Source organism: Notamacropus eugenii, chromosome 1, assembly GCF_028372415.1.
Source record: "Notamacropus eugenii isolate mMacEug1 chromosome 1, mMacEug1.pri_v2, whole genome shotgun sequence".
In the NCBI taxonomy this organism is placed as follows: domain Eukaryota; kingdom Metazoa; phylum Chordata; class Mammalia; order Diprotodontia; family Macropodidae; genus Notamacropus; species Notamacropus eugenii.
In genome coordinates this window covers 73,941,799-73,963,800 of record NC_092872.1, presented here as the reverse complement: position 1 = coordinate 73,963,800, position 22,002 = coordinate 73,941,799, and the positions used below count along the sequence as shown (strand labels likewise).

At 37.3% G+C, this 22,002-nt stretch overlaps 1 protein-coding gene across 4 annotated transcripts in view; it reads left to right on the top strand.

The window, feature by feature from the left end:
* FRMD3 (FERM domain containing 3) overlaps positions 1–4,819 on the top strand; it is a 334,009-nt gene extending 329,190 nt beyond the window's left edge. For 3 of the 4 annotated variants that reach the window (XM_072605270.1, XM_072605277.1, XM_072605285.1), the window contains one exon: positions 2,841–3,582. In XM_072605270.1, the coding sequence (XP_072461371.1) occupies positions 2,841–3,439 (599 nt within the window). In that variant the 3' untranslated portion in view covers positions 3,440–3,582. Of the gene's footprint in view, positions 1–2,840 lie in introns of all 4 variants that reach the window. The other variant, XM_072605267.1, reaches the window with a different exon arrangement.
* The last annotated feature ends 17,183 nt before the right edge of the window (positions 4,820–22,002 follow it).

Sequence of the window (22,002 nt, the reverse complement as noted above, 5' to 3'; positions counted from 1 at the left end):
TGGGAAAGATAGCTTGCAAACCATTATGAATAAACAAGCTACATAAAGGGTAAATTGTAAATAACCAGCAGAGGGAAGGTATTACACATAAAGGGGATTGGGAAAGGCTTTTTGTAGGAGATGGGATTATAGCTAGGACTTGAAGGAAACCCAGGGAAGTCAGGAAGTGGAGATGAGGAGGGAGAACACTTCAGGAATGGTGGATATCTAGCAAAAATGTCCACTCAGGAGATGGAGAATCTTGTTCCGGGAACATCAAGGAGTCTGATGTCATTAGACCACAGATTACATCCATCCAAAATTGTAATCTCATCAGTTTAGAGAGCTACAAGTTGTAATACCGGATCAAAACTATTGTGTTACCCCAAGAAATGACATGCGGTTACATACGAGCTTCCTGAGGGCGAGGACTGCTGTCCTTTTGTCTTTGTATTACTTTTGTATTACCTTTGTGCCTAGCATAATGCCTGGTGCATAGTAGCTCCTTAGTAAATGCTTTTTGATTGATTGAGTTTCCTCTATAAAGTGTTGTAAATAAACTCATACTTCTCAAGCAGTTTTGCCTTTGATTACCATGTATGTTCTCTTAGCAGCCAGGTCAAGTGTTTGTTGAATGAGACAGTTTGGGGTTAATTTTAGATGACCTGTGGCAACTCTTTATGATTATTTAAATTTTTCTAAGAAACAGTGATAATTGTAGTCAATATATTTTATCCATTTTCCATTTTTTCAGTCAATAGCTTGTTTGAATAAGTTGGGTTGGCTGTTATAATTCCATGGAATGTCTTCTTACCAGTCAATCCACAAACATTAGGACCTGTGATTTCACTAATGTTGATGTTCCCTCCAGTGATGCAGACCAAAATGTCATGTATCCATGACTGGTCATCCTATGAAGCTATTGTCCACATTCTTCCATAAGTTTACTATATGGCCTCTCCAGCATGTTAAGAGATACTTTCATTTTCTCTTTTCATCTCTAAAATTACCCCAACATATAACCATCCATTGAAAATACATTTGGTCTGTTCTTGTATCTTGTCAATAATGTCTGAAACATCAGACCATTTGGGTTTGTTTTGGTTCTGTAAAGGAGATCTGACTTTATATTGTTTCATATTTTATCAACAAGTGCTTGCTAGATGCCAGGCATCACTCTATGTGAGGAACGCACAAAAGCAAAGATAAAATGGCCCTTGCCAAGAAGCTTACATTCTATTGATGAAGATGACATGTACACATATGCAGAACAAATACAAAGTCAGGTTTTTTTTGAGGGGCCCAGGCAGAGGGCACTAAATGCTAAGGGGAAACAGGAAAAGTTTCATGTAGAAAGTGGCACTTGGAAAGGGTATTGAAGGAAACAAGGGATTGGTGGAGATGAAGTGAATTTCAGGCCTAGGGGAAAACCAGTGGCAGTGTGAGCACAAGAGATGGGGTGTTGTACAATAGAGAGAAGACTAGTTGGGCTAGATGATAGAATGTGGGAAGAGAAAAAGGAAGAAATATTTTCTTCCTGGTCAAGATTCCCAATCGTATACATTGTTTACCTTATCTTATTTTGTAACTGGGATAGCACCATTCATCCATGTTCCAAATGATATGTAACTTTTAGATTTTAGAGATGTTATACATTTTCATGCTACATATCATAATTCTTTACATTTTTCCCTTCACTGTGAAAATTTCCTTTCATTGGATCACTCCTATATCATGGTTGATTATAGAATGATGGAAAATTCTTAAGACTTATTATAATAATTATACTTTTTGGGGAGAGGTCTTTTTACTGAAGTTTCTTAGGGTCATAAAGATGCTAGAAATTAGCAAATATTATGTGATGATTTTTGAAAGATCTTTCCATATACTTCCCGTAAAAGCTACTCATTTTTAGATCGTGAAATACTAAAGTAGCTTTTTCAATTCATATGAGGGGTCATTCTTACAGCTATGAAAAATTGTGTGGTTTTTTGGACTTTGACTAAGTGTAGATGAATGAAATAGCCAGATGGTTCCTTGATTTATGCAGTTACTTTGATTGCCACAACGACTGAATTATATTTTTTTTTGCCCATTATGGTGACTCCTTCATAAGAAATGAGGATGAAAAATATGAAATGGAGATTGCCACAACTGTGTTGAAATGTGAAATTGTGGCTTGTGCTGGTTTTCCATGGTACCTCTTGGTCCTCCTTTGGTATGTACTGTATCAGATGATTGGGAAGACTTTTGTGAATAAAATGCTATCCGTTTCAGATAGTAATATAATCAGAGATTCAGAGCTGTAAAGGATCACGAAATCCAATCCTATCATTTTTCAGATGAGGAAACTCAGATGGTTAAGTGGTTAAGCCCAGGGTCAGAGACAGGATTTGGACCTGGGTCTTCCTGACATAGCCCAGATTGAAACAAAGGATATGGAATCAGGAAGACTCAAGTTCAAATCCTGTCTGTGACACGGTGTAATGCTGGGCAAGTCCCTTAACCTCCACAAGCCTCACTTTCCTCATCTGTAAAATGAGGGGTTTAGACTTGATGGTTTCTAATGTCCCTCCTAGCCCTAAACATATCAATTTTCTCCAATCTAATTTTACCTTAGAATTTCAAAGTCTGACTGAGATCAGAAGTTTGCAAATTAGAGCTTCCTGTCTAGTCATAATTATACACAAATACACTCTTTTATATTATATGGAACTTGGCAAGTTTTCTTTTGGACTTACTAGTACAGCCTTTCTGCTAAAGTGAATATGTCACTAGAATACATTCTCTACCTCTTTGCCATTAGCATAGAAATGTTGTTAGAAAGATACTCAAGTTTTTAAAAAATTTTCTTTTGGCAGGTATTCCATTGCTGAGAGAAGATGACAATTCAGCCCCTGTGATATCTAGCTCACCAATAAAGAACATTGGAGAATATGGGGACCTCTCAAGGGAGCAGGAGGAGAAAATCAAAGAGGAACCTTTGACCATCTCAGAACTGGTCTACAACCCAAGTGCCAGCCTGCTTCCCACCCCAGTTGATGAGGATGAGATCGACATGCTCTTTGACTGTCCTTCAAGGCTCGAGTTGGAAAGAGAAGACACTGATTCATTTGAGGACCTAGAAGCAGATGAAAATGCCTTTTTGTTGGCTGAGGAAGAAGAACTCAAGGAGGCCCGGAGAGCCCTGACGTGGAGCTATGACATTTTGACAGGCAACATCCAGGTGAACCCCTTCGTCAAGAGTTTCTCCAGGCTCCTTGTTGTAGGTTTGGGACTGTTACTGTTTGTATTTCCTCTCCTCCTGGTCCTTTTGGAGTCAGGCATCGATCTGTCCTTTCTTTGTGAAATTCGTCAGACACCAGAGTTTGAGCAGTTCCACTATGAATATTACTGTCCTCTCAAGGAGTGGGTGGCAAGCAAAATAAACTTTATCCTCTACTTGTTGGGTTGCTCATAAAGTTAACATATTATGTAACTAAGGGCTATATTCAATACTAGTGATTTTTCTTTTTCTTTTTTTTTTTTTAGCAACTGCTTGGTTTTTAGAAAAGTCATGGGGCCATCAGCAGGTAGCTCTTTTCATTCTTGTTCCATATATAACAGACTGTTCTACTCCTTAAGTTAGCTTTTCATAATTCAACATACTTGAGTAAGTTATAAGTCAAATACAACATTATTTTAGTTATAGGCCAGAATGGTGGCCCTATTTAAGTAACCAAAATATATATTTATTTTTATTGCATTATAGGCTTACTGCTTACCTACTATACCATAAAACATTATGCAGAGCTAACTTTTGCTTTTTTTAAGTTTGTAGCATTATAAGCTGTAAGGTTCCGAACCTGCATTTTAGTAAAATCGGAGGGAAGTGTTTTTGAATATACTCCTTAGTGCATCAATCTCTTCTAACCAATGCCTATACAAGCAAAGTTTATGCTGGGTTTTTGTTGTTTTTTTTAAAAATATTTTTATGTGTTCAAAATATTTTGGTAAATTTTTAGCAAAAGAAGTCTTCTGAAGTTATTTAAGTGTACAGATTGTAAGATTAATGCACCAATGGCACATGGGGAATTTTTTTAATGTTTTGGCAGTGATTTGTTTTTAAAAAAATATTTTTGGCTGGACAGTTCTATAATTTGTTATACCTGCATATGAGAGAGCAAATTGTTAGGAGAATAATACTGGAAGTTTAGGAAACAGAAGATAGAATGGGGAATTGATCTAATTTAAAAAACAGCAGCAACACCGCCTATGAAATATGACAGAAGTTGCTCCAGTAACAACAATCTGTTTCTGAATATCTTCCTTCTAAAGTGTAGGGAGACAATATTATTGACAAGATGACCAGTCACCTTCACCTATGTCCTGTTATTTTCTATCTCAGCTGATGCAGCAGAAAGTCATTAGAAGAGAGTGAAAGTGATGCCCAAGAGGGCACTGGATCCCCAAGCTAATTGTACATTTTGTACATAACAAGAGAGAAAGGGAAGAAGGACTCTATGGAATGTAGCCCTCCAAAAAGAATTTCTAGCTAGGATGTGGTAGGTGAGTGGTGGAAGCTTAACTTTAAGAAAGTCATGGGAGATGTAGGCTATATGATGATTTTAAAGAACGAAACATGGAATCAGAGTTGATTGAAATGTATGGTATTACAGTGCATTTTCAGAAGAAAATAAAGGGAGGGGATTTTAAGGTAAGTATCTTGGTCCCTCATTCTATTCATTATGGTTCTGTGAAACCAACTCCAGAGAGTCATTGGGGGGAAAAAGGGGGTTGCATGTGTGTGTATGTGTGTGTGTGTGTGTGTGTGTGCATGCCTGTGTGTGTGTATGTGTCTGAGAGAGAGAGAGAGAGAGAGAGAGAGAGAGAGAGAGAGAGAGAGAGAGAGAGAGAGAAAGAAACTTTTCCATGCGTGATAGTGTTACCCTATAGGGTTAGAGACACAGCTTGCAATACCATTTACACAACCCTAACCCTAATTCTTTCAAGCCTATCTGTGGGCAGATACGATTCATATGGAGGATATGAAAGAATTGTCATGCATGTAGTAGCATTCCATTTTTTTTTTAAAGTGCAGGATCTTTGACGGGGAAATGTTCCCATGGCCTTATGGGAACTATTCTCCCATATAAGGGAGAAAAATGGTTTAGTACCTACCCTTCTTATTAGCATTTAGACCGTAGATGTTGGGTTTGTTATCTTACCACAGAGATAATATGTCCCTGTTGTAAGAACTATAGTCCCCACAAAGTAAATGACACAAAATAATTGCATTTGGTTTATAAAAGACTCCCTTCCCCTCACTCCTCATTCACCATCTTGGAGCTTTTTCTATAATGTGAGCCTCATTTAAAAAGAGATTGGTTAATCTATGGATTCTCTGACTCTATCGACCCTTTAAATCTACCATGGGCATATTTTTCAAAATTGCTCAGTAATTTTTTAATCTGGGCGTTTATACAAATAGATGCCTGGTTTTTGGTGCTAAGAGCCCAAATTGAAGGCTCTGGATGCCTCCTTTAGACATCTGATTTTGCAAATTGGATTTGAAAGGCGACTCATGAAGCCTTTCTCTACTTGGGTCTGAAATAACTTAAATAATTTGAATTAAATTAGCTATATTAGGATTTATAACTTCAAATTTCAATGCTATCCTTCATATGATTTCAATAATTTATTATGCCTTCTATTAATATATAAAAATCCAATAACATGATGTACCTTTATTCTCTGGTCCTCCAACCTTTCTCCATTTGCTGTCTTTGAGAGTTTTGCCAGTAACAAACTTGGAAAGTAATGTTTCATTAATTTATTTTATTTCTTCCTACTTTTTCATATTGACTCATATTGTAAAGCTATTTGTGAGTCTCTGAAATGACTATGCTCTAGTGAAATCTACCAAACTAATTTTTCTTCTTAAGGTAAATGAACTTTTCTTCCCCCTCACACTATTATTTAATACCTTACAACTTATTCCTCAGAGTATTGATCAATGTTAGGAAGATGTATTTTAAATAGTAACAAATGCAGATTTAAAAAAAATCCAACTAAATATCCCCTTTGTCTTGGATAGAATCCCACAGTGAACAGATATGTTTGTGAATAGACAGATTGGCTGGGATATTAAGAATCCAATGAGTTTACTTAATGATAACAAAATCTAGGACTGGGATTCTTGAATGTAAAACTTGAGTGTTACATTATAGAACTTTGGAGATAATATTAGGTTTATTGGGGAAATTTTTGTCATCCATTGGCTGATCAAATAAAGAGATTATTTCTGGAAACGAACAGTACAAGATATGGTTGGAGTTGAAAAGGAAGTGTGTGAGTATATGTATAGACCATGTTTTCTGTATGTGTGTGTTTATATATATGTCATTATATGTAGATTTGTACACATGCTAATGATACATATTTCATATACATACTAGTTCTCATTTTACCTTGCATGGGTATTTCTAGCATTTGTTTGCTTTTCCCTGCAGATGTTATAGTGGGTTAAACTCATAAGCATTTAATTTGTTAAGTGATAACAATTGTGTATACATCTGTGGATATATAGGCACACACAAGTGAGATATATACATATACACACACAAACTGTTGGCTTCAGTGCTAATGAAAGTTGAATCATAAAGAAATTTGTAGGTTAAGTGTTGTGTATTTCTGTCTGTGCTTTGAACTATCTTGTAAAATGTTATGTATTTGGAATATATTTTGTGGTTTGTCTGATATTTATAAACACAGCTCTGGGAAGAATAAAATATGGATTGTTGATTTCTTCATTGCATTACTAAAGATCTGGGGGGACAAGTACCTGTGATTCAAGCCTTATCTTTGTACAGTGAATTTCACATTTCTATGTCAAAATGGAGATTGTTTTGTATGTCAATATGGTGGCAGGATTCCCTAATAAAACTACTCTGGGAAGAAACAGACAAACAAAAAGGTCTTGCTGTTGTGATATTATAAGAGAAAGATGTGAGATAAAATGTTTTCTATCAGTAACTCTTTACACTTCCATCTCATGAATGAGGACAAAATCAACCTACATTAAATTAGTTTTTTGAATTTGGGCATTTCTGAATGTGTTGCAATTTGACCTCAAATTTACAGGAAATTAAAAATTTCCTGATTAAAAATGTGACCTGTGGAATTCTCTGCCAAATGGTATCTTCTACCTTTATAGCATTCTCTACCTCTAATGGTATCCTCTACACCACCTTCCTCCCTCCCCACTGAAGGACTGAAGATACAGTGCCCAAATTTCTCTCTAGTCACCCATTTGTAAAGTTTGGCTCTTCTGTTTATTCCAACTTCCACATCCAAAAGTCCCTAGTTGATTTAAAATGTATGCCTGTAGTCCAGGGGTTCCTAACCTGGAGTCAGTGAACTTTCTAAAAATATTTTGATAATTATTTCAGTAATAATTGATTTTGTGCACAACCTGAAGGTCCGTAGGCTTCAACAGACTGCCAGTAGAGACTGTGACACAAAAAGTTTAAAAACTCCTTCTCTAGTCAGCGATCCGATGTCTTTTGATACCCTGTGGCTTCCGATAATCTCCATTCATGATTATGTTTATGCATATTTGCTTTGCATTTTTACAGGCTGTATATGTTTTCAAATAGTTTGAGACACCAGTATTACATGTAATATCCCTTAAATAAGAGATGAGTTCTTGAAAGGTTAAATTTATCCTTCTGTATTTGTTGGGCAGGGTTCATATCTAGCAATGAATGAGACGTAGTTCTGGGTGTTAAGGAGTTTATGATCTAGTAGAAAAATTAAAATGTTCACAAATCGCAAGATCATTTGTTCTAATGGCCATTTGAGAGATTCAAGCAAAGTATGCCTAAGAAGACAGAGGGGGTGAAATTTACATCCAGCTGAATCAGGTGCATTTTCATAGAGAAAGCTGTGCTTAAGTTGGGTCTTGAATGAATAAAATTCCCAGAGAGGGGAAACAGCAAAAACCAAGAAATGAAGAAGTAGGAAAATACGAAGCAAGCAGTCAATTAAACTACTATTCAACACTTTTTATGTGCCAGGAACTGCGCTTGAGTGTTAGGGAGACAAAGAAAAAAAGAATTCCTGCACCTCAAGGAGGACACATCCTATTGGCATCTTTAGGAGATAATAAACAGCTTGATTTGATTGGACTGTTGGCTACACCAAGTGTCTCAAAAGTCTTAGTTCAGTTAAACTTTTAGCACTTAGGACTAAAACTTTTAGGCTACCCTGTATTTAAGAGATAGTGTGAGATACAGCCCATTGTGCAGGATGAAAGAAAGCATCCTTTCTCCGTGGGCATAAGGATTTCCTGGATCTACCCATATGTTTTAAATGGATGTTTCTATGCACTTACTTTTCTTAAAGCAGGGCACACCTGTATTGCTTCCAAGAACTCAATGACCTGAAACAGCTAATGTGCCTCCCACTGAATTTGTGGATTTGAAAACTCTGAAAATGGGCTTGCTTAGTTCAGGTGGGCAAGGATCCCATCACTCTATGGTGTTGGATTTCTTTTAATTCTTATAACATCATACCTTTGATTTTTACAGCTAACCCAGAAGATTTCAGAACTCTCACATGACAGAAATAATTTAGCAGGTAGGACAATGCATTGCTGGAGATTAGTGTGTGTGATAGGCACTGGCTTTAAAGGTTTTTAAAGGTTTCTTTTAAAAACATCAATTCATTCGAGTCTGACAGAAGACATGAAACTGGCATTAATAATGCAAGCATCATGTCTACTTTACAAATAAGGAAACTGAAACTGAAGTCAGATCTTTTGATTGAAAGTCCCAAGGTCTTTCTAGTATATAAACCACATTGACTCTGCCCAGAAGATCATCATAAGCATTTAGATTTAGAGCTGGAGAGAACCTTAGAAATCACTGAATTCATTTTTCTCATTTTACCGATGAAGAAAGTGAGATCCAGAGAGTTTAAATGACTTGCCCACAGGTTGTCCCACAGGTACTAAGTGGGAAAGCTGGTATTCAAACTTGGGTTTTATGTCTGTAAATCCAGCACCTTTGGGTTATGGACTCTTTTGTCTTCCTATGGCATGACAAGCATGTGACTTAATGTGATTGCCAGCTCCCCCTCTCCAAAATGTGCATGCCCCCTCTGTGCTTCTGGTAAGTATCAGAAGGGAAATTAGGATGTCAGTTACTTGTAACTAATGCAATCTTTCGTCGCTCGAAAGCATTTCTGTTAAGGAATGGTGTCACTGGAAACAACAGGGAAACAGAACACTTAGAATAGACCTTTGTCTTCTGGGTACATTAGCTGAAACCACCAACCCAGTGAATGATGGCCTTACATCATTTTTAAAAGTTATTTATTATTAATATATTTGTTTTAAGTTTTCTACAATCACTTCTATAAGTCTTAGATTTTCTCTCCCTTCCTCCCCCCTTTTCCTCCCCCACTTCCTTTCTGAGATGGCATGCAATCTTATATAGTTTCTATATGTACATCCTTATTAAGCGCATTTTCACATTAGTCATGTTGCACAGAGGAGTTAAAATGACTGGAGGAAGCCATGAGAAAAAACAAACCAAAACAAAATATAACACAAGAGAAAATATTCTGCTTCATTCTGTGTTCCAATTCCACAGTTCTTTCTCTGAGCTTTACATCACTTCACTGAATTGACAGACTGCCTCTTTGTCTTGTAGTGGGAGTAGTAACTGCTGTACTGTCCAAAAAAATTTCACACAGCTGCTGGTATTGAAACTACAGATCATTATTTTATGGGAGCTATTAAAGGCCTTTTGTCTCTTTTCCCAAATTGATGTCTGCCAGACCTTGCAGTTTTTCTTTATTAACCTTCATTCTAAAGGGGAGGCAGTAAACTAAGACAATTGCTCTTTACCATTTTAGGAAAATTGGAAAATGAAAATACTGACCACTCACAAAATAAATCATGTTACTGCTTTATTAAAATACAATGACATCAGAGGGATGAAAAATCCCTGGCCCAGTAACCTATGCATTTATATCCCTAGTCAATGGCACAACATTATGTTGGATGTGTGAGTCATGATTTAGTCCCAACTCCAACCATTTACTGGCTCCATGACCTTAGTGTTTGACACATAGGAGGTGCTTAATAAATGTTTATTAGTTAACTCTTCTGAGTCTCATCAGTAAAATGGTGCTAACGATATCTGTGCTTTCTATCACTTAGGGATGTAGTAAAGATCAAAGGAGATAATGAATATTATAGAACATAAAGTAAATTAATAAATACAAAGTAAAATGAATGAAACATGAAATACTATACAAATGAGAACCTCCTTTGTGGGAATGTCTTCACTGAGGCAGATAGCAACCAGGGCTCAGAGAGGTCCATCAACTTACCTATGGCTTATGCAGCTGAGAGATATAAAGAGGTGGAGTTTGAATTCAGTGAGTTATGGAATTGGAGTTGGAAGGAAATCAGAGGTCCAACTCTTCCCGTCCATTTTACAGTTGAGAAAACTGAGGCCTAGGGAGGTAAAATGACTAGCCCACAGTTTTACATAAGTAGAAAACCTAAGAGATAGGATTTGAATGTTAGGTCCTCAAATACCACAGGCAGTGTTTGTTCTGCTGTATTTATTATATGCAAAAAACATCAAGCTCCCATTTTGTCGGAAACATCATGTTAGGGACTGGGGACACAAAGACAAAAATGAAGCAGGACTTACCCAAAAGGAGCTTATAGTCTACAGGTTCAAAAGTAAGTAAATAAAAAGAAACAATCTAATTTCAGAAAGGATAACATGCTAATAGCTGAAGGGAGTGAGATTCAAGAAATTCATTTTTAAAGTCCTAACACTTCATCTACTTTACCATATCGCTTTTAGAGGCATTATTATTTAAGAAACTTGACCTAGTGGGTAGAGAGCTGACTTTGAGAGCAAGGATGACCAGGGCTCAAATAAAGCCTCTGACGTATATTGTCTATATTACCCTTGGCAAGTCACTTAACCTTCTCAGGAGATTCTCAAGGACTTTTCTGTAGATTACAGACCTTCCTTGATAGAGTTTCTTTATCTCACTTTCTCTTCCAGAGTCATCTGGGTCCAGTGGCCAGATATTCATCAGGATGACTAGAGATGGCTTAGGAGTTTCTATATCAATGAAATCATAGCCAATAATTATTCCCAATAACAGTAACAATCATAAATGTTAATTAAAAACCTACATTAGAAGGGTCCAACCTGTTAACAACTGAGCTGGATACTGTTTCCATGTCACTAACTTTTCTCCATTCCCAAAGTCCTGGTCAGAAACAGCTTTCCCATGCTCCCACCTACACCACCTAGATCCTGAGGTCCAAAGGAAAAATGTTATGAAAAGGAAAAATCCAGACTCCAGAAGAATCGGTCTTTAACATACCTCCTGCTCTATCCCCATTGAACCCTGAGTCTTCAAGAGGATATAACATAAATGGTTCTTGGGTGGATGAGGACACAAATACTGATCTTGGGAATGAGGAGCTTCCATAACAGACCAGACCTTTAGGGCTTAGAAAAGCTCTCTCAGGGAAGGTGAGGTGAGATTGACCAGGGAAGACCTGACCTATGCCAATCTGTGAAATTAAGGCTCAAATTAGATCAAAAGATTCTCAACCTTTTCTGCATCATGAACCTCTTTGAGAATCTGGTGAAGCCTTTTCTCAGTACATTTTTAAATGCATAAAGTAAAAAAATCGGATTATAAAGGAAATAAATGGTTAGTGAAAATAAAGACACAATCTTGTTCCCATCCAAGTTCACAGACCCTTTGAAATCTACCCACAGACTCTTCGTGTGGATCCCATAAGGACTTCTGAACTACAGGATCTTTAAGGGATCTTCCAGTTTGAAATCTTATAGCCCTCTGGGAGCTATCCTTGGTGCTAAATTCAGATCCCTGTTACCAGCTTTTGCCTTGTCTCGTCTAGTCCTCAGCTCTACCCCTTAATCAAGCCTTAACTCACTGGGATGACTTTTCATATATTTGTCCCCATTGGTATAATAAGATTATTAAATGCAAGAATGGTCTAATTCTTCCTGTATGATAGCTAACACTGTCACAAGATAAACTGTGGGTACTGGCCTACCTGATAATTGGAGCCTCCAGCCAGTCTCCTCCTTTTCTATTACTGTCAAGGTTCAGAGGAGCTTAAGGCTAAAGGTCAAGGGCTTAGGGCTATTATTAAGACTTTCACCTATATAATGGGTAAATAGAAGTTTCTTGGGCTAGCCAGGAACCTAAAGTTTACCTATGACATTGTTTTTTTTAATGGAGAAACGAGCCTGAAATTCCAAGTAGCAGTTCATAAACACACTTTTTGGAACATAACCTGATTAGAAATGGCAAATGCCTGTGCATTTGTGTAAGTAAAATGAAGTGGTGAGTGAGAGGCATGAGGCATGATTAGAAAGGATAAAATCTAAGGGTAAATGCCACTTCTAGTTCATCAAAAAAGGTTTTGCAGAGAAAGCAAGGTTATAGTAAGTAGTTCAGGAGTTCCTTACTTGGGGCCATAAATCTTATGGATAGATTTCAAAGGGTCCACGAACTTCATTAGGAAAAGTTACATCTTTATTTTCACTAATCTTTGACTGAAATTTAGCATTTCCTTCAATATTATTCTGGAAAGCGGTCCATAGACTTTAGAAGACTTCCAAAGAGGGCCAGGATACAAAAAATGAGGTAGGATTGAGATGATCAAATGAAATAAAGATTGATAATTTCACAGTTTTAGATATGAGAGGCATTGATCTTCATTGTGAAGGGATAAATGAAATATGATAAAGTCAAACTAACTCCCACTATTTAAGGAAAAAATATAGTCTGGATTAATAAAAAGTCCAAATTGCAGAGTGTCTTGAGATAAATGCTCATAAATTCTAGTCCAGTATTCTTTGTATGTCACCACTGGCATATTGGATAGAGAGTTGAGTCTGGAATCAAGAAGACCTGAGTTCAAATCTGGCCTCAGACACTTATTAGCTGTGTGACCCTAGGCAAGTCACATAACCCTGTTTGCCTCAGTTTCCTCATCTATAAAATGAGTTGGGAAATGAAATGGCAGTATCTTTGCCCAGAAGACCCCAAATGGGGTCATGAAGAGTTGGACATGACTGAAGAACAACCACAAAGAAAAGTTACAACTTTTGAACAGTTCAACATTGAAAGAGGCAACTGCCGGGACAGTCAACATCAATCAATATCAATCAGAATGTTGGGAGGCACAGTAGACAGAGCACTGGCCTTGGAGTTAGGAGGGCCTGAGTTCAAATCTGGCCTCAGACATTTATTAGCTGTGTGACCCTAAGTAAGTCACATAAACCCAATCTGCTTTCAAAAACAGACAAAAAGAAATGGATTAGGTTAGAGGCAAGAAAGACTTATGGATTTTGGATATATGGGCTCAGTGTTTCATGTAACCCTTATCATGGTATTCCAAAGAAACATGGTGAACAGTAAAAACTTTGAAGATCGATTTAGAGTTCAAAAACTACAAATGTATGATTAGAAACTGAAGAACATTAAGCCATATAATCAATGATGAAAAGACTAGAGTGTGGTAAGGATTTCTTTTTTCTGTTTTTTGTCAGTTTGTGTCTGCCCTGCTGTGTTTCCCTTCCTTCCCCTTCGCTTTAACCAGATCTGAATTACTAAGGGAGATGGGAAATATTTTATGTCAAAGGTCCATTTTGGGAGTTAAATTACTGACAAATAGTATTATGACATATGACTGAAACAATTACAGGGCAGCTAGGTAGCTCAGTGATGAGATTACAGGACATGGATTCAAATACCTGAGCTCAAATCTTACTTCAGATATTTCCTAACTCTATGACCCTGGGCAAGTCACTTCCCCTCTACAATCCTCAGTTTCCTCATCTGTAAAATGGGAAAGTTGAACTCAATGACTTTTAAAGTCCCTTCCAGTTCCAAATCTATTACACTAGAATGTTTTTCAAAGTAGCATTCGAACACGTATTATTACAGTTAAAACAGTAGAGTTCTCAGGTAAAGAGTAGCCCCTTACTGATGGCCTTCAAGAAAAGGTTGCATGATAACTGGTCAGGGACAATTGTAGGGGATTCTTCTCCAGTTTAGTTGAATGGGTCAGACAAAATGGCTGCCAGGATCCCCTTTAACTCAGGTTCTGTGAGGTACAGGTTGGATCAAACAGCTTTGGAGGCTCCTTCTGGATACTCAGGTTGCTCATTTACTTAACCCCTGCTCAGATGACTGCAACTTCAGAATTAGCACAGTGCAGATTTCAAGTTATAGTTCTAGAGAGTGAAACCGCTGGAGAGGTCATTCAGACCAACAAATCAGCTTTATAAAAAATTAAAATCAATTATAAAGAAAAATGCTTTGTGTTTTTAGTACTTTGAATAATTATATTTCCTCTTCTCCATTAAAATTTTTTCCCTTTTCATACTTTTCTATGATTTTAGCTGCTATAAAAAGTTTTATTGATTCATTGAAAAAATATTACATATATTTGCAGATTACTCCCCCTTCCTGAGAAGTCTTTTGTAATAAGGAAAAAAACATTAAGTAAAATTAATGATATAAATGACCTCATCTGAGAGCACATGAAGCACTTCACATTTTTCTTTTTCCGAATGGGGTGAGAAGGAGAGAAAAAATAGATTTCTGAGAACTCCTTTCCCTATCAACATTTTTTTTGCTCCTATGTGGAGACAGCATAAAGTACAATATAATTATTATGAAATAGAGATCATAGCCAAGATAGTCCATTGGGTTTTGCTGAACAGAAACACATTTTATGTTTTGCATTGTTTTCCTCTTTTGATGATTAAATTAATTAAGCTAATGTAGGGAGTGTGATGAATTTTTTGTCTCTAAAAAATTAATTTTATTGATTGCTCCAAGGGGAATACATCTTTCATTGTACAGGATCAGAGTCACTTTAGGTGAAACTAAAGACGTCCTCAAATGTGATGGAATAATTTACCATCATTTTTTCATCAAAGGAAAGGGAAAGTGGCATAGAGCATAGTCTTCAGAATCAGAAGGATCTGGATTTAAGTCTGGTCTCTATGTTAATGGTAGTGTGTTCATGGGTAAGTGTCAACTTCACAGTCCCCCCATTTTAAGACTGTTAAATTGCAGAGTAGCTGCTGAACACTAGTAGACAGAATTTTGTCAATAGGAGTTCCTTAAACAAATGAAATCCCACATACAGGAAACATACCCACATAAACATAAAACCTGTGTTTTAGAGGAAAATGAAGTAGTAGGCACATCTCATAAACAAAATCATAAATTTTCTCAGTTAATATCTTTTCACTTAATAGTTCATTTACTTTCCAAATTTGTGGTTACATTGGGAAATCTCTCCCAAGTATACTGAACCTTTCTCTAGCTAAAAATTTAGCAAAGCTCCACTGAGTTTATAAGCAGCCTTGGAAAAGGCAATTTGAAATGAAGGTTGACGAGCCCTTTAATAAAGTGACTTAGATATTCATTCATGGTTAGCCACTCAAGAAGTGTTTATTAGATGGGTGAATGAAAAAGCATTTATCAAACCCAGGGATACATAGAAGAAAAATAAGGCAGTCATTGGTCTCAGGGAGGTCACACTCTAATCAGAAGAACAACACATGGAAGGAGTTCCACTGTAAGGTGAATGAAAAGGTCCAAAGTCCAAAAGGTGCATAGGTGAGGCTGACTGAGAGGTCCAGGATACTTCTGAGGTACCAGTAAATCAGCTGACAGTGCTCAGAGGTCTCAGAGGGTATAGCAGCATGGCAGATGGTAAGATCTGGTGGATCTGGTGACTCCCAGCTCATTTAAGTGTCTTGAACAGCCCTATCACTGGTCCCACCTGACCACCCTGATAGGGTCCAAAGCAATCTGGAATTTTCAGAGGTAGTGATAGAGGAAAAAGCAAAGACAAATTCCAGGCACTTAAGGAGCTTATATTCTATGGGAAGCCTTTCAAGAGGGCAGGCAGAGAGCCAAGAGTCTTTGATCATTCCCCTCCTATACCAGGGCAAATTCAAAGGAGTAAGGGAGAAGAAATAACCCCAACTCAAATTGAGGATTCTCATTGAGCCCTCTGGTGTTTTAGCCCTGGAATGATCCTTGCTCATTTTCTCCTCTACATTCATATGGCTCACTGCGGTGAAAAAGGGACTCCTGGGATTATCTGTCATATGTTGATATCCCACTATAGGCTGTCCTCTTTATCTTCCCAATACTTTCCCATACTTTCTCACCCTTGATGAGAGGACCAGAATTTGAGGGGAGTCCTAGAGTGAATATTCTTAAAGGTTGATGAAGACTCATAGATAAAAGGGCCCGTTACCTTGTTGTGATGGGCCCCTGAGGGAAGGAAGGATGAAAGTGGCCTTGAAGTATAGGGATCTGGGAGGGAGAAGTAGATAAATGAGATTTGTAGTGTACCCCAAGTTTAGTAGTGATGCCTCTATTAAATCTAATCAAATAAGAGAGTTTTTGAGAAGGGTTTTCTGTTGACAGGTTTTCTGTTTTATTTTGTAGTGTCTTTTCTAAAACAATGAATTCTTTGGAAGGTGAGGTGGAGTAGAGAGTTGCTTAATGCTTCTTTTTCTATATTAAATTTTATTTTTTTCAATTAAGAAAATCTGTTTTCCCTCTCTCTCCTACCTCCTTCATCCAAACTGGGAAAAGAAAAAGATATCCCTGGAACAAATCTGCATAACTAAGGAAATGAATTCTCACATGGGCCAAGTCCAAAATGTAGGCTTTATGCTGAATCTTCAGTCCATCACATCTTGGTTAGGAAGCAGGTAGCATGATTTATCACTGGTTCTCTGGAGTCATGGTTGGTTATTGCTTTAGAATACTTATCTAAGAAAATAGTCTAATGAAACCGCAGAAGTGCTTTGGTTTCCCAAAGCCGTAGCTCTAAGAAAGACTCTGGAAATCCTACACCCATTCACACTTTATAGACACAAGGCTCCCCAATCACTGGAATTATCATCCAACAAGAGCTTATGATAATCCCTATCATTACTACTGCTCCTATAAATGTGGCCTTAACTCATTATTAACAGCATGGCCCCTATTGGTCAAGGGTATTGCAGTATGACCTGTATAACCCTGCTGACAAAGCTGCAGGGTTAAATCCTGGACTTCTCTCTAGTTACTCCAATGAATCAACAAGCAAAATGAAGGGCCTACTGTGTGTTAGACACTGTAGTAAGCACTGGGGATACAAAGAATGAAACAATCCTTATACTGTGGTAGCTTACCTTCTATCAGGGGAGACAATGTATAGCAGTAATATAGAGAACAGGACCTGGGGTCATAATAGCAATAATTATACAGTATCTTAAGGTTTGCAAAGCACTTTACATTGATTATTTCACTTGATACAACAGCCCTGTCAGGTAGAGGCTGGTATTATTCTGATTTTATAGATTAGGAAACTGAGGCTGGAGAGGTTAAATGATTTTCCCAGGGTCACACAGCTAAGTGTCAGAGACAGTGTTTGGACTCAGGTCTTTGGTGTTCCAATTCCAGCTCTCTACCCACTAATACCAGCTGAGCTTCAAGTCCATTTCTGACACAGGCTATGTGATCTTTTCAAGTCACTTAACATCTCTGGGACTTAGTTTCCTCATCTATAAAATGGGGATAATATTCATATGCCTACCTCATTGTGTCACTGTAAGCTTTGTAAAGCTTTTTAAGATTCCCAGAATGGAAGAAATGTGCTTGTCAAGGAGTTGGTTATTCTCCTTCCCCACTCTGAATTGTATAGTTCTATAAGTTATATGACTGTTGTGAACTCATTCATCCATATTATTGTCATGTCTATTTCTTTCTCCATTTGATACCTATCTACACATATATACCATATATAAATGTATAATGCACAATACACATATATACATACATATTCTCACACATCTATCTATGTATGTATCTATCTATCCATTCATCTATCTATCTATATCTGTTTTTGCTGATGTTGAAAGTTCTTGGGAGAGGACACTCTTTCATGAATATAGAGGAGCACCCTTAGAGAGCTGCTTGTTCATAGTGCTACAAGTTTTCATGTTGGGCTACACTAAAATGTACTTTGTTCATTAGAGGAGTACAGTATAGGATGTCCCAAAAGTCTCAGGGCAGTTAAAAAAATGCCTGCCTAGCAAGGGAAAAACACCAAGCACTTAATAAGTACCTACGATGTGCCAGGCACTTTCCTAAGCTATTTATACATCTTATTTGATCCTTACAATATAACCCTGGGAGGTAAGTGCTATTATGATCCTCAGTTTGCACATTTGAGGAAACTGAGGTAATAAATGACTTGTCTAGGATCACATAGCTAGTGTCTGAAGTTTGATGTGAACTCACATCTTTCTGACTCTGGATCCCAGGTTAGATCCACAGTGCCATTTAGCTGCCTTTATGTGTTAAGGTAAGAATAGTCAAGAGAGGAATTAGACCAGGGTGGCTTTTTTCTTCTACTCTCAATATAGCTTTTTATTGATTATAGCTCAGTGGGAAGTTGGAGGGCAGGTTGGAATGCCAGGGAGAGCAGAAATGGTGAGCAAGAGGGCTTATGGGTCAGAGGCACAAAGGATTGGGGAGGATTTTCAGGAGGACCTGGACCATAAATCACTCACACTCAGATGGTCTGGTCTGGTATAGGCATTGCATGGCTTTCCAAGGAGGCTCTCTTTATACTGGGCAAGTGAACAAGGAGTTTTAGACCTGGGAAAGGATATATGGTACAAATTAAATGAAATTTGGGTTGCAGATATTTTCTTGCTTAGTTATAGTTTGGGTAGGCTTGGGGTAAGGGTTTTGGGTTTGGCTGCTTCTGAGGGTGTGAGAATACCCAAGGAGCCAAGGGCTGCTGGAATCAATCCACAGGAGTGCCTATCTTTGTGTTTGGGCAACTGGGTTCAAATTTCTGACACTGACTGTGTCATCTTTGACAAGTCATTTTGACTTCTCTGGATTTAGTTTCTTCATTCAGAAAGAGGAGGTAGTAAAACTTATATACATATCTTATAAGATTAGAGGGCAAATTCCCATGGAAAATGTTTAAGGCTTTTCCCCATGTGGTCCGTCTAGTCCCCACACTCATTTGTATACTTGCAATTTTACTATTAGCAACTCTTTCAGATGATAGGCCCAAGCAGGGAAGGGAAATGTGGCTGAGGCTCATGGCAATGGGGGGAGGAGAGGAGGAGATGACTGATGCCATTTTCCAATGTTCTATCTAGATTATAGATTCTAAAATCGATGATGTTGTGATGGCAAGCAAAGTAGGATCATTTGCTGTTTTTGTTTTAGTATATTTAAATGCCCTCTGATTGAATCTTGCCTTTTTCAACCAAGAGTCTTTACTAGAAGTAAAGTACAGAAATGTTTCTTTAACTACAAACAGTATATGTATTTGTATTGTTAATTATTTTAATGTGATTAAAGAAGATCTTCCCCCTATTAACAGGCCTGGGAAGATTTGAAGGAAGGCCCATACCTTTTGTTAACGAGGCACAGGTTCTTGAGGGTTGTGATGCCCCCTGGCTCTAAAAAATGTATAAGTACTCGGAGGGTGAGGTTTTACTTTGGGACTTACTGACTGGAAGTATTTGTTTGGCCAGAGGAGACTCTGGGAAGCCACTAAGGAAACCCCTGGCTTTGAAAACCCAGATGTTGGTGCTTCCCTGTCTGGTAACTGTGGTCAGACAGTTGGATCTGTCTGTCGATCTGCCAGACATTTGAAAACATATTTGTTGACCTTTGATTTCTCTGTATTTTCTCTGAAGTTCAGGGTGCTAACTTTTTCCCCTAAACTAAGTGAATGATACATGTGCTTGATTAAAATGATTACTGACCCTCAAAAGTTGCCTTTCCTTTTATAAACGCAGATCTAAGAACCTGTGAGAGCAGGCCCCCTGTGTATGTTGTGGTGCTTGCTTTTACAAATGTAAATATTTTTTAGAGCCCACGTTAATAGTAATATCCATTAGTGATCAGTGAGTAAATCAGCATATTGCGTCTGCACGGGTACGGTTGTTCTCACCCTAATGGTTTGAGATTGTTTATTTAATTGAGGGTTTCTGACTTTATGAAAATGCTAACAAAGTATAAATTATATTTTGGTTTATCCTTGTCATAAAGGTGATTTTTTTTCTAAAAGGAATATCTTTTTAAGAAACTCTATCAGAACAGTTAATAATATGTAATCCTTGTAAAAAACCATCAGATTCAGAGAAATAGTATTAACATAGGTTCAATTTGCCAATTTATTAATAATTTATATGCACTAACTCTGATATGAGCAGATAGGTGGCACAGTGGATAGGATACTGGGCCTAGAGTCAGGAAGACTCATCTTCCTCAGTTCAAACCTGGTATCAGACTTTAGCTGTGTCACTCAACCCTGTTTGCCTTAGTCCCTCATCTGTAAAATGAGCTGGAGAAAAAAATGGCAAACCATTCCAGTATCTTTGACAAGAAAACACTGGGGTTTTGAAGAGTTAGACACAAGTGAAAATGAATGAACAACAGCTCTGATGTATATAAGTATGTTGAGTATCCCAAAAATCTTAGGGCAATTTTAAGCTTTTAAGAATTAAAAGCTTAAAATTGCCCTAAGATTTTGAGACATTCTGTATATACATACAAATGTACAATATTAATAATAGCTAACATTTATATTATGCTTTGTGGGTTGCAAAAAGTCTTACATTTATCTCAGTGATTCATTGCAACCACTCTGCGAATTGGATACTACACTTATTTTTATCCCCATTTTACAGATGAAACTGAGACTAAAATTAAATGATGCCCAAGGTCATACAGTTAGTGTTAGAGTCCGAATATGAATCTAGGTTTTCCTGACTCCATGTCTAGCATGGCACCCATTATGTTACACTTCTTCTCCCTACAACAACGTGTAGGTATGCACACATACGCACACATGAATATAAATGCAAGAATCACATTGTCATATAGTGAAGAGGACATTGAATTTCGAACCTGGAGACCTGGATTTGAATCTTACCTGTGAGTTTTTTGTCATTATGTCATTAAACTTTTCATGTATTTTATATAAGTTCCCTCATCCATCTAAATCTCAGGAAAGTACCTTGTATAGAGTAGGCACTTAATGAATACATGTCGAATTGAGTTAAATTGACAGATACTGAATAGTGAATTTGTCTGAAAAAATAACACTGAGCAGTCAGAAGCCCGTTGTTCTGAGGAAACATTATGAGTTATTTAAGCTTTCTAAGAAACTTTTCTTTTTCATAGATCATGTATAAAGGTTAGTGTCATAATCCAAATAAAGAAATGAGACAGAGGAAACCCTAAAAAGAGTGAATACAAATGAAAGAAGACCATCACCAACAAAAAAACGACCCTGTCACTTGTCAATCTCTAGGTTTAATTTTTTTTTCAATCTGAGATCTGTACTCGTTCCTGTTTTATGCCTGAGGTGTAATTAAAGCATTTGAAAGCAGTTCGAGATGATGTCAGATCAATCTGGAGGTGATACGCCAGCTGGACTGACTCTCCTCTTGTCTATAGGCTACTTCAGAATCTCCTTGAGCTGGGATTTGCTCTGCTATAGGTAGGTAAAGTCAGGACGAAGGATGGACAGACGTATCCTGGCAGGAGAGTTCCTTGGAAGGTCAATTTCTCTGTTTTAGTCAGAATAAGGAAGGGGAGTGTATGAACATCAAAGATGATCGACCAGGAAAGGTTCTGTCTTCAGAAAAACCATGCTAGAAGAGTAGGCTGCTTGTTGAAATTGTTTATTTCATTCTTAAAATGGTAGACTTCTTATTGAAATCTTTTATTTCATTTTTAAATATAGATACCTTGAAAACCTCTAGCATCTTTAAACTTTAATTGCTTGTACATAGTAAGTTTTCAGAAACAAACTACAAATCCCATACAGAATCAGAATTCAATGTTTTAATACAATATTATGTATTAATACAATTTTAATTAATACAACTATAATACAAT